The 14,013-nt window shown below is 42.1% G+C and overlaps 1 protein-coding gene across 1 annotated transcript in view; it reads right to left on the minus strand.

Moving 5' to 3' along the window:
• Positions 1-4,520: 4,520 nt before the first annotated feature.
• Positions 4,521-14,013, minus strand: part of LOC128865376 (uncharacterized) — a 65,276-nt gene continuing 55,783 nt past the window's right edge. Inside the window, exon 2 of the mRNA XM_054105688.1 lies at positions 4,521-11,675. Within this exon, the coding sequence (XP_053961663.1) occupies positions 11,520-11,675 (156 nt within the window). The 3' untranslated portion in view covers positions 4,521-11,519. The remainder of the gene's footprint in view (positions 11,676-14,013) is intronic.

Consider the following 14,013-nt stretch of genomic DNA (forward strand, 5'->3'; position numbering starts at 1 on the left):
GTACAATATGGATATCAAATGAAAGCTGTTGATAAGTGCTTTAATACGGGGTAACTTTCATACCTATTGATGACTAGGGTCTGGGAATATATGCCAAAACGTGGACCCGCCGTGTCTTTGCACCGAATTAAACCAAACTTACACACATTGTTAAGTAGGTATTGAAGATGATTTCTGTATAGTTTGAATACCTATTGGTAGATAGGGTCTCGAGATATAGGTCAAAACGTGGACCCAGGTAACCTTTGGTTGTGTATGTACAATATGGGTATCAAATGAAAGCTGTTGATAAGTGCTTTAATACGGGGTAATTTTCATACCTATTGATGACTAGGGTCTCGAAATATATGCCAAAACGTGGACCCGCCGTGTCTTTGTACCGAATTAAACCAAACTTACGCACATTGTTAAGTAGGTATTGAAAATGGGTTTCGTAAAGTTTGGTTGTAATTCGGAGCACTGGCAACGGGTACAGCGTTCTTTTGAACCAGCCATAATGTCGCTTACTTTTTTAACGCTTGGGGCGGAACTGAACTGTCAAATTGACAGTGTGAGTTACAATGTATCAATATTTCTTTCTGATTTGGATGCCATAAGGAAAAAACGTAAGTGCAACATGTAAAAATTGTTTGTGATTTTTTTTGGAGTGGATTTTGGAACAGTGAATAATTTCTTACGAAATTTGAGAAATTAATGTGAAATCCGAATGAAATTATGTGTTCGTGGAAAACAAATTTTTTTTCGTTTTTTTTTTTTGAAAAATATAAATGGATAATGGTTAAAAAAGCTCCAATGCTTAATAAAACATATAAATTGAAACGAAAAATTCATGGATGATCAGGAAAAAAGACGATTGTTTATTCACATGCGTTGATTTGAAATTTAAAAACAATCTTCTTTTTTCCTGATTTTCAATTTATATTTTATATTTACTCAAAAACAAATAGAAAAACAAAAAATATTGTTTATGCCAAAGCGCTTGAATAAAGAATAAAGAAATAAATAATATGAAAATCATATATTTTCTGTTCTAAACCATATCTATTATATTTTAGTGTGCCCAGCGAAGGGGGCCGGGTTTGCTAGTATTCCATATAAAGGCTAGCATTGCATAGGATTTTGTTGCAATAAAGTTAATAGGGGAGGAGAAACTTCATTTCGTGTCAAAATAACAACCTACATAAATCCTTAAACTCAGAAACCGAATTAGGTAGTGACCCAGAGAGTTAGGTGTACAGGAGGGAGGCGTATCGGCACCCACGTCACTGTTCTCAATTATGATTTCGATGTTGTTGTTGTAGCAGTAATTTTGCCCTGTCAGTGTAGTGTAATCACCGGTCGTTTTCGTCTAGCTCATTTAACGGTAGGCCCAGGACAACATGCTGTTTCGACAGTTTGGGTCCAGAGGGAGAGGGGTGCTAGATGAGTGGCTTTGATGGGGCGTGTGAAAGGTGGTTAGTGTCATTCGGGGTGAATTCACATGCCGGACATATGTTTAGTATGTTGGGGTCGATTATGGATAAGCAGGAGTTTAACCTGCTACAGTATCCAGAACGTATTTGTGTCAAGGCTACGCGGGTCTCTCGGGGAAGTTGGAGCTTTTCGTCTGCGATGGGTGATGGTTGGACTCCGATGACGGTGGTGGTACGGGTCTCCTTATGAATGTCGTTGATTGTCTGTTTGTACACTGTCCGATCCAGTAGCTGTTGGTCTGTTTTGTACTGGATTTCGTCTGCCTGGGAGGTGGCTCAGGCTCAAGCAGGTATCTATCTGCACGAGTGAGATCTGCGGTAGCACCCTAGCGCTGTTCTTGCTGAGAAGTTTGTTATGCTTCTTCACAGGTAGCATATGGGACTCGTCGTGAAGATGTTGTATTGAGAACATCAGCAGACATCCTGTCGCGGTCCTTATGGCAGTGTTTTGGCAGGTCTGTAGGTTCGTCCAATGTGAATCACTGGTTCCAAGCAACCGGGCAGGCGCAGCATAGTTTAGAACCGGTCGGCCTATTGCCTTGAAAGTCGATTGCAACATTTCTTTGTTTTTGCCCCAAGTGCTGCCGGCAAGCGATTTGAGGACTTTGAGGCGATTTGAGGACTTTGAGGCGATTCGGTACTTTAGTGGCAATAGCGGTTGTGTGCGCTGAGAAGGAGAGCAAGCTGTCGAAGGTAACTCCCAGTATTCTGGGGTTGTTTACAGTCGGAATTGGTAGATCATCGATCATACATTCCCATGGTAGCCGGTTCCACATTACGGGAATGACTTGGGTTTTTCCCGACCAAGGACTGCCGCCCCAGTAAGCCAGCCTTGTCTAGTGTACCGTATCCCATTTCGATGTTGTAAAAGCCTTCGTTTATTTAGGCACCAGCATTAACACCGATAACAATGTCTGCCTTGAAATCGCACAAAGAAACTCTGCTGCTTTCCAAATTATAGTTGAGTAGTAAGTCTTCTCTCGTCGAACAAAACTAACACTCTACAATACTCTCATCATGACCGTCCTAACGTATGGCGCAGAAACTTGAACGATGACAACATCCGATGAAGCGACGCTTGGAGTGTTTGATAGAAAGATTCTGCGCAAGATTTTTGGACCTTGGCACGTTGGTGATGCGAATATCGTAGGCGATGGAACGATGAGCTGTATGAGCTTTACGACGACATAGACATAGCGCAGCGAATAAAGATCCAGCGGCTACGTTCGATGGGTCATGTCATCCAAATGGATACAAACGCTCCGGCTCTGAAAGTATGCGATGCGGTACCAGCTGTAGGTAGCAGAGGACGAGAAAGGCCTCCTTTGCGTTGGAAAGATCAGATGGAGAAGAACTTGGCTTCACTTGGTGTGTCCAACCGGCGGCGGCTAGCATGGGAAGGAAACGACTGGCGCACTTTGTTAAACTCGTGCAAAATCGCGCCAATTAAGAAGAGGACAGATCTAGTAACGCGTTGGCACACATTTAGGTTTAGATGGTTCTGGTTACAACCAGAATATAGGTTCGATTGACGAACAAGGAAATCATCCCCATATCGATATTTTGCACAAAAAAGGGACCTACAGTAGAGACCTATGACACTTCTGAAGGGCAGATGGTTTTTATAATTTTAAATACACTCGGAAGTTTGCCACTATCTGCCGAAGAGCCGAAGCGTTTTCTGTCAACTGGTGATTTGTGCACGGGGTTTCGTAATACTTCCAAATGGCAGCCACGCACCAACCCATTCGGCTATAGCGACCGCTCTGCTATGGCGGTCATCTGCATAGCGAAGAAATATAGCATTTTGGAAACACGAACCGATATAATTAAAGGATAAAATAAACAGCAAGCGTTACTACCTTGGGGAACGCCTGATGGGACAGAAGGCCGATAGCGAGCACACAGAATCGGTTGGAAAGATATGATTTTATTGAAAGACATGATTCACTTAAGAAAGGTGGAGTGAACACCACAACCAGATAATTTGGAAAATAAGATCTTGTGTGATGCTCCGTCAAAATTCCCTTAAAAGCCTGTGTATCGACTTGTTTTCGCATTTTCATGGATGGCTCCAGGACCGAGCATAGCTCCGGCTCTGGGGTCTACTTGGAATCCAGAGGGACAAAACTGCACTTTGCTCTTGGAATGCATGCATCTGTGTTTCAGCGGGAGGTGTATGTTGTTCAAGAAACCATGAACTTTGTTGTGGAAAACAGATGGAGAAACAGATCCATATGTGTCTGGAACAACAGCCAAGCTGCACTCAAGGCCGTAGACAGCCCTCCAACCACACCAAGGATAGTCGAGTCCTGGACATCCGGGCTGAACTATGTCGGTAGACATAATAGCCTGATGCTCACATGAGTCCCGGGACACGCGGGTATTGTGGGTCATGAGACCTCTGACTCCTTAGGTAGGATGGGCTCTGAGGCCAACTTTTTTGGCCCGGTGCCCGTTTAGCCACTCCCTTCTGCGGCCACGATTGGCAAACGGGTTAATCTAACCCACAAGCGAGCTTGGCAGGCTGCGAGAGGCTGCAGATGGACTAAACTGAAGTTGCCTGTCATGTCCGATCGACTGTCGCAGATTCTCCTGTCATTAAGCAGAAGCGACTGTAGGCAGCTGGTTGGACTGATGACGGGCCACTTTCCGTGGGCGAAGCACATGGAAAAGGTAGGCATATCAGACAGTGTATTCTGCGCAGCTTGTGAAGAGGATGATGAGACGGCGTACCACTTTATGTGCGTCTGCTCCGCTTTCGCTCGAATCAGGCTTGAGGTCTTTGGCACTGATGTGTTAAGAAGCGACTATCTTGACTCCTTGGCACCACAAGATCTACTCAGATTTCTTTGGAGGCCAGGTAGATTTAAAGAAAATTGAAAGGGAATCCGAGTGCAGTACAATGGACTTAATTGTTCGGAGTATTTAACTTGCTAGTTGTTCCGAGAAAAAAAAAACCAAAAAAGAAAAAAATCGACTTGATAATCTTCTTAGGAGGCAATAAAGCAGTATTCGGTAAAAAACGAAATTTTTGATACTATGGAACTTCCTTCCTTCCTTCTAGAGAGAACAAATTTCTCTCTTTATTCAATTTTTAGTTATATCGCTAGACAACTCAACTGCTTTCGATTAACATAATTTGTTTTTAAGATAAATCTAGATTTCTAGTTTTTTTTTTCGTGCTTTACCATGCAGCTTTTATTATTTGCCATACTAACAAAAATAAGCTGAAACCGTTGCCTAAAGTTGAGGAAAATTGTCTAATACCAACTAAAAAGTAAATGTCACACCCGGTGGTTGTCCCTAACGCGAGTATAAACATATTTTTCAGCATACATAGTATTCATACTGGAATGTATAGAACCACAATAGAGCCCCACCCCAATATGCTGCTAGCTCACAGTTTACCCAGTTTTCCAATTCACACGCAAACCAACCAAAAACGCAGAAGCAAAAACATTAAATCTAATGCCAAACTCTGAAAGCTATTGAGGCAGCATTAGCGGCTTTGGCAAACGTACAAACTGTTGTTGTTGATGACGACGACAATGACGATGATGACACACTCACAATGATTGTACTCGTACATATACACAAGTAATGTTAGCTGAATCAACGGTGGGGCTCACAAAAAATGCTGATGCCCCTGAAAAAGTTGTTTCGCCTGTGTTGGTAACCGTGAGCTTGCTTTTTGGGCATGATGACGGAAGTGCTTACATTTTACATTTACAGAATTTGTATGCCAGTAGTGTATCCGATGGACGGGCCTACCCAGCAACCACAATTTGAAACATTTTAGAAAATCCAAAATCTCTATAAGATATCAAATCTTTTTTTCCTCCAATTTTTCTTAAGCTGTAGTACAATTCTACATTAAAGCTTCGTTTGTTTGTTGGGTAAATATTGGGTTAGGTATATAAAATATATGTACAGATAGGCACACACAAAGATGCATGTGGATACATAAGTAAGTACGAAAAGTATGTATTCTTTATTGCTTGTTAGCAGTGAAATTCTTGACTCTGCCACTCGACTGAGAATTACCAAATATTTGTACTACTCCAGCATTGATAAGAACTACGCCCAGTTTCGCTTTACGTCTCTTTTTCTGGTAAATTGGGGTGACGACCCCATGCTTTAAACGATATTTACGATTTTGATTTTCGTTTTAGATTTTCGATCTCTGAGCTGCTGGAGCAAACTCAGCGGAAATATTGAGGTTGAATTAGTTTTAAAGGTTTTTTTCGAAGATTTGGGGCTTTATTGTGAAAAAACGGTACAAAATATTTTATTTGAAGTATTGGCCATCGCTAGCTACAACTTTCGCCCATCTTTCGGGCAATTTCCGGATGCCGTTTCTCCAAAATTCTGGCCGCTGCTTGGCTATGCATGACTCAACCCATATTTTGGTAGCCTCGTACGAGGAGAACCGCTGGTCCGCCAAATCGAGACTCATATGCCGGAACAAATGATAATCGGAGGGAGCTATGTCTGGACTATACGGCGGGTGGGGTAACACTTCCCAGCCAAGCGTTCCAAGGTATTTTTGACAGGTTGAACAACATGCGGCCGAGCGTTGTCATGTTGCAAAATAACCTTGTCGTGCCTTTTTACCGTTTCCGGCCGTTTTTCTTTCAATGCCCGGCTTAAACGCATCAATTGCAGTCGGTAACGATCCCCCGTGATTGTTTCGCCCGGTTGGAGCAGCTCAAAATATACGACGCCGACCTGATCCCACCAAATGCAGAGCATGATTTTCTTGCCGTGAATATTCTGCTTGGCCGTCGACGTTGATGCGTGATTTTTTGCGTTTTGGGTTATCGTAGTGGATCCATTTTTCGTCGCCAGTCACCACCCGATGCAAAAAACCCTTCCGATTTTGTCGCTCGATCAGCAATTCGCACGTAAAAAGTCGCCGTTCGACGTCGCGCAGCTTCAACTCGTACGGGACCCAATGTCCTTGCTTTTGGATCATTCCCATCGCTTTTAGACGCTTGCAAACGGTTGATTTATCAACGCCCAATGATTCAGCAAGCTCTTCTTGGGTTTGGCACGAGTCCTCGTTTACCAATTCCCCCAATTCCGCGTCCTCGAACTTTTTGGGCTGGCCAAGACGCTCCTTGTCTTCGGTGTGAAAATCACCACTTTTGAATCGTCGAAACCAGTACTCACATATTGAAATCGACGGAGTATGGTCTGGGTAGGCCTCCTGCAGCAATTCACGGGCTTGGGCTGTATTTTTTTTCAAATTGAAGCAGAAAAGCAAAGCTTCCCGCAAATTGCGTTTCGACGGCACGAAAGTTGACATACTCGGAGCACGAAAACACTGCGTTGTTTATACTTCAGCGAAATGACAGATACTGATAAACAAAGCCTAGGGATGAGACTTTGTCATGAATATATATTCAGTATTGCCAACGCGATAAAGTGATAAATAGCGCCATCTGTGTGTCACCTTTAAAACTAATTCAACCTCCCAATAGCTAATGGGCTACTGTCCTCACTGCTTTCCTTTAAAACTCTAAAGGGCTGCGGAGTGCGTGCCAAAACTTGCCCTTGAGTTCGCGGTGTAGCTGCGGTTGAGCTGATTCCCGTCTTTGTTTCTAAACTAATTCTACACGCACCTCATAAAATCATACGTAGACACTTTTCGATATTTACTTTTGCCAGACGAAGATTTGGGCATCCGGCTTTACGCTCCCAAAAATAACAGATTTGGATATCCCCGGCTTGCAGAATTTCATCAGCAGCACGCAGCGGTCAACACAACTGCAAACCGTTGTGGTTCAGTCATTCAATTCATACCCTAAAATCTTTCCTGCTTCTCCTTAAGCCTTTTTCAATGTGAAAACAAACTTGAAATTATCATTTCCGTGGAAGTGAGGCCTCTTATACTTGGAGGCAACTTTTAAACCTACCCTACTTGATAAGGCCGCCGCAGCCGAATTGGTGCATGACTACCATTCGGAATTCGGCGTACGTTGAAGAAACATTTTTTTTCTAATAGCGGTCGCCCCCTGACAGCCAGGGACAAACCTCCGAGTGTATTTCTGCCTTGAAATGGCTCTTCATAAAAAATATCTGCCATGCGGAGTGGGCGTGAAACTATAGGTTCCTTCATTTGGGGAACAACAACAAGACATACGCTGTAAACAGGAGGAGGAGCTAGGCCAAACACCTAAAAAGTGCCAATTATATATATAACTGGTAAATTTTACACGTCGATGTACTGGGAAGTGTAGCCAAGATCAGACCGTTAATCGGCTCACAGCGAATTTGAAGGGGTTAGCTGATTTTCTGACGTCACTTGGGATGTGACGACAGTTTGTTTGTGATAAAATTGAGTTTTTTTTTGGGATATACGACAAAAATCAATACAATCTTCGTTCATGTGGCTTCGTTGTGTCTGAACGACGAAAATTTGAGGAGCGTAAGAGCACGCGTGAAGCGAGCGTGCAGAGATCTATTTTCGAATACCCCATGAAGGGGCAACTGAGGTTACTCGCAAGATTTTGCTTCGGCTGGACGAAGTTTCTAATCTATTGTACATTCCTTGAGATCTCGTACCCGCAATCCATTTCAAAACCCATCTAACCATCTACCCACTACAATCCTTCATCAACAAATGCGTCCGCATCATCTGCAGAATATTCGGGCCAAACACAATCAGTAACGACGCACTGTGGAGATTAACAAATAAAGAACCCATCCTTAGGCAAATCAAATGCAGAAAGTGGGGGTGGATAGGTTACACAGAGAAAACCACCAGATGGTATCACGGGAATGGCACTGCACTGGAACTCGAAAATGGAGCAGAGGTCGCGGTCGATCAAAAAACACTTGGAGAAGGTCGATGCTGCGCGAACTAACAGATGCCGACATCTCATGGGACGGTGCAAAAACAACAGCACAGAACCGTGTACGATGGAAGAGTCTTGTCGAGGCCCTATGCTCCCGAGAGAAGTGAATAAGGAGGGTGAATGAAAACAAAATTCCTCACACGGCGCCATGACCGATATTTATTTATTTGTCTTCAACAAAAAAATCAATAGGCAGCAAACGTTCTTACTGACTAAAACACTGACTTAGAACTAAGTACAGAAATCACTAACATAAAATTGAAAATAAAATTCTTAGGCAAAGAAAACTCAAGCGAAATAAAATTCGAAATCTCGTTGAGTTCTTATGCGGCTGTTTGAGTCCTTATGCGGCATTCAGTACTTCCCTGTAGGGCTCTGACAGACAGCTCTGTTTGCACGCACCCTGAACATTCGGCAACGAAAGGGTGGCTTAAATAGGCGTTTATTAGTGCCAGCCGCTGTAGGTGGCCAATTGCCGCATTTAATACTTACTGCTTACTACACTCAAGCCATCAACAATAACAACTTTCGTTGGCTAAATGCGTTTTACGACATCCCATTTTCTTAGGTCGCTTCCGTTATACGGTTTGGCCACATAGATTTTCTCTATATTAACCAAAGTATACGGCAGCTTTGTTCTGTTATCATAAATGGGCATTGAAATCACTTGCCACACAAAAGCACTGCGCTTATAAGCATACATACATACACACATGCACACACATCTGATGGCAAACGGGCCGGGTATTCTGCTTCACTCATTATTTTGTCAGGAAATACGGCATTTTTACTGTTGATGGTTTAGTTCTTTTTATTTGCAATCTATTATCGCTGTTGTGTTTTATTATGCGAACCAGTTGTCATTTGCTGTTTGCCACTGTCGAGCGAGCAATGAGCGAGTCTTTTTGGCAGTGCAATTGCCACCCAAACTTATACCCGAAATAAGGCAAAAAATGTGGCAATAATAGAAATGAACAAAAGGCAAAGAAAATAGCACAAAAAATGTTTGGGTGCAGGCGTACATACGTGCATACATACATACACAGATACATTTATATGTAATACAAAGAGTGCCACTTTGCCCCAGCCAGCAGAAAAACGGAAAAAGTAAATAAATTGAGCGACGCCTGAAGTTGTATGCGCGAAGTTGATTGGGGCAGTCGAGCTTCCAGCGTATGAAACAGCATTGCCGCCGCTGCCGCCACAAACAGTTAGTTCGAATTAGGTCACATGAAATTTAATCAAATTAAAATGTTCTGGTGCGTATGTTTCTGCCCTACACAGACGTTCGTTCCTCCTCCATTGCCATTATGGGCATCAACGCTGCACATTGCCTCCAAAATATCCACACACACACACAAATGTGAATACGTCGATTCAAGTTAGCGTGCCATGCATACATATATAAATACATACACACACACACACACACATACACATCATTTTGATATTTTTGTTAGTTGGTGTCGCTGCGCATATGTTGCTTTTTTGTTTACTTCACATGCTTCTTTTGTATTTCGTTCATGGCGTATCCAAATGTTGCTTAGCATAAAATTATGGTACGTCATTGCTGCCACCGCCTTTGCCATTGCTGCTCAGTAGACTTCTACTTGCTGCCACATACAACTTCTGGTTGAGCTGTTTTGATTGTTATTGTTGTTGTGCATAATAAACAACAGCAACAGTAGCAAATTACCGCATCGCACTAGCTTGGAGCATGAACTCCATTTTCTATTGAGCGATTTTTTTTTTTTTTTTTTGTTTTGCCTCAGCCTCAGCGTCAGCCTCTAACTGATGCGACCAGTGCCAAATGGCAGCAATGGTGCCGTGCTGCAAACTTTGAGGCATATTTGGTGGTGAAAGTCTGTGTACATACATATGTATGTATGTATGTATTCTATTTATGCTTTGTCAATCAACAATCAATACAGAGAGTGCCGATAAGTTTCAAAATGTATTTGAAAAAGTTTTCGAAAGCATGGGGATATTCAATATAAAACATTGAACAAAGTCGTTCTTTTGCTAGAAAAGGCTGCAACGTTTCGATTGCAGGTGGAATAGTATAGAAAAAGCATGCATACATACGAACCATGTACAAACATATGCATGTATGAGTTGCTGTTTGGGGGTTTTTTGTGTTGTGCTTCTTGCTTCGTGAATCGTTCAGGTATCTCCCATATTAACTCAAATTAATGTTTAACTTCTTTACAATACATCTTTTATTGATATGTACATACATATGTAGATACATAGTTATATCGGAAAAAATGGATCACATGTATGCACACATACTAGGTTGTCCAATAAGTTTTTGGGCTCGATAAGAAAAACACAATTTTGTGGTTAGAAATAAACTTTGTTATTCAATATCGTCTCCCTGAACATCAAAACACTTTTTCCAACTATTGTAGATTCCAATTATAAATTTCATCCCTGAATTGAGAATCTGGTAAGGCTGCAAAATAAGCTTCCACAGTTGTTATGACTCCATCATTCAATGAAAAACGCGCGTACCACGCATGCAATTTTTTAGGTTTGGAAACAGCTGGAAGTCGCTAGGCGTCAAATCTGGTGAATACGCTGAATGATCCAACAATTCGAAATTTAATTCACGGATTCTAGCCATTATCCAAAATGCTCTTATGACACGTCTTGATGAAAAATAATGTTTTTCTTTTGCAATTTGGGTCTTTTATCACGATTTTTGAAGTGAAACTTCTTAGGCGTCGATGGACGAGCGAGAGTGGAGAGTAAAATTTCAAGGCCATGCAACGTTTTCGACATTTTCGTTCCACGAGAGAGAAAACATATGTAACGTACAGGAAAAGGAGAGAGAGAGAGCTATACCTTACATATATCTTAGATACACTTTAGGCTACTTTTCCTGAGTTTTTTCTTGTGAGAAATAACACTGCCTACTTTTGGCGCTTGTTTGTTGGTGCAAACTTGTAGGAAATATAGTTTTGGTGCACTTTTTGGCGTTATATTTGATTAGTGCCTACTGTTTGGGGCGGTTTTTGGTCCCAATTTGTTTGGCGTTTTTTTTTGGTACCTACTTTTTGGCGCTTATTTTCGTTTCCTGGCTAGTGCTTGTGTGTACTATAAAGTGCTATCCATTCCGGCGTCGGATTTAAGAACCGCAAACTTAAAGAACCGCAAAACTTATTGAACAACCTAGTAAGTTTTAAATTGGTCGCCGTTCAATCCGGCTACTTTTAATATATAAAGCTCTTACATACGAGAACACACAAAAATTTCTATAAATATAAATAATACGACTTACAAATATATGGACAGGTACATAACTGATCCGAATTTGGTGTTGTTTTATTTGACTTACCTGAAAAGAAAAGAATGAAATAATTCTATTATTTAAAATATAATTGAAGGCTTAAAATTGGAAGATATTTTTTTTTGTACTTAAGAATTGCATAAAGTATATGCACATACATATGTGTATGTCAGCAGCCGGAGTAGGAAATTTAGTGTTTGTCGAGGGTATTATGGACAAAACAATGTACCTCAATATTCAAAAAGATAATCTACTCCAAAGTGCTGCCAAACTTGGAATACCTCAAGATTTCCGTTTCTACCAGGACAATGACCCTAAACATAAGGCGGCAATCGTGCAGACATGGCTTATATGGAACTATCCACATTTAATGCAACCACCGGCTCAATCACCTGACATGAACGTCATCGAGAATTAATGGCCATTACTCGAAATAAAAATCTGCACACATCACATAAGCAATGGAGATTAGATAAAGACCGTAATTTTGGAGGAGTGGAACAAAATCGGACTGGATGTAACGAAGAAGCTAGTGAAGACAATGCCAGAAAGGTTAAAAGCTGTTAATAAAGCCAAAGTACAGAATTATTCTTAAATCATTAGTTTAACTTAAATTTAAGAAAAATGAATACTGCATGAAATAAGCTGTGACATAAAATTTTGAACTGTTCTGCGTTTTTGTTTTTTTCTATTTTTATTTAAAATGCAATTGCGTATAAATTATTTGATATTTCAATTATTTCAAAACAAGTTTGAGCTTTCAAAATACAGCATTCGAAGTTTTAGTAGCTCGCCTGCATGAAATAAGCTGCGAGCCACTGTACATACATACATACATACATACATACATACATGCATACATACCTACATACATACAGCCGAAAGAGAGTTGAAAAGGTCAAGATTAGAGTTGGGGACAGCATTATCGAGTCAAAGCCATACGTAAAATACTTAGGCGTCTTAGTAGGCCAACGAATTGGCTTCCGAGACCACTTGGAGTACGTTAGCAACAAAGCTGCGGCTGCGACAGCAGCCCTGGCTAGAATAATGGCGAACATTGCAGGACCAAGACAGCAGGCAAGACAGGTCCTGGCTGGAGTAGTGAAGTCTATCCTCTTATATGGCGCGACAGTTTGGCGCGATGCATACCAACACGCTTCATACGTACGAAGCAGTAACTCCACGTACCGCTTGTGTGCTCTTAGAGTCTGCTCTGCCTTCAGGACAGTCTTAGAAAATGCGGCGATCATCATAGCTGGTCTTGATAGCGCAGGAGATGTGCGAAATGAGACGTATGAGGAACAACCAAGCCCTATGCGACCAGCTGGCACTGAGAAAATCAATAAACCACCGCTGCATGGACCAGTGGCAGACGCGATGGGACAGTGCAAATAAAGGCAGGTGGACCTACCGTCTCATCCCAATGTTGAAGCTTGGCTCCACAGAAAGCACGGAGAAGTAGACTTCTAGCTCCGCCAAATCCTAAGTGGTCACGGCTGCTTTAAAGCGTACCTTCACCGCTTTGGACACGAAGAAAGTCCATACTGCGAGCAGTGCACACCAGCAGTTGAGGAGGACGCAGAACACGTGCTTCTCGCGTGTCCCCGCATCAGAAGAGTAAGGGCTAAACTGGAAGACAGCCTTGGCGCCCTTGGCATCACGCCCGAGAACTGAGTGGCACTGATGTTGAAGAGCCAGGACAATTGGAACAAAGCCCAGCAAATGGCTGCTGAAATAATGCAGCAACTCCCACATAGCGAGCAGGCAAGGAGGATGCGCGAACGCCGAATAAGATCGTGAAACAGCAAACCTATCCGGAGATGAAAACGCAGGTAAACTGACGATTCGACTATTAGAAACTAACCATTCTATGGTCCCTGTTCGACATGGGGTGAGCGGGCGTATAGATCCGACAGGGGTGGTTCTCTTCAGATATGACTTAACAGTGGTGGTAATAGGCAGATGCAGCTTGTGATATTTGCATCAGAACAGTAACTGACGTTGAGTGCTACACTCAAACCGCCTCCCGAAGAAATACTTGACGGTAGTACCGGGGGATCGGTACTTTGACGGTAGCAGGTTTAGTTCGGGTTAAAGTCCCACACTGACGGGGTAAGGCTTTCGATGCTTCCTCCTCATAAAAAAAAAACAAAAAAAAACATACATACATCCATACATACATACATACATCCATACATACATGCATGCATTCATAACCAATAATTAATATGCATTTCTTGCGGAGATGAGTCGTACGCAGCATTGCACAGTTGAGAAGCTGAGGTTTGTTGTCAATATTCGAAAACAAGCAACAAAACCTATAAATTTATCGCTGAGCCACTTAGACGGTCCAAAAATGTTATTGTCAACGCTCTTAAGCCCAAAA

The sequence above is a fragment of the Anastrepha ludens genome, chromosome 2 (assembly GCF_028408465.1).
Source record: "Anastrepha ludens isolate Willacy chromosome 2, idAnaLude1.1, whole genome shotgun sequence".
Lineage (NCBI taxonomy): Eukaryota > Metazoa > Arthropoda > Insecta > Diptera > Tephritidae > Anastrepha > Anastrepha ludens.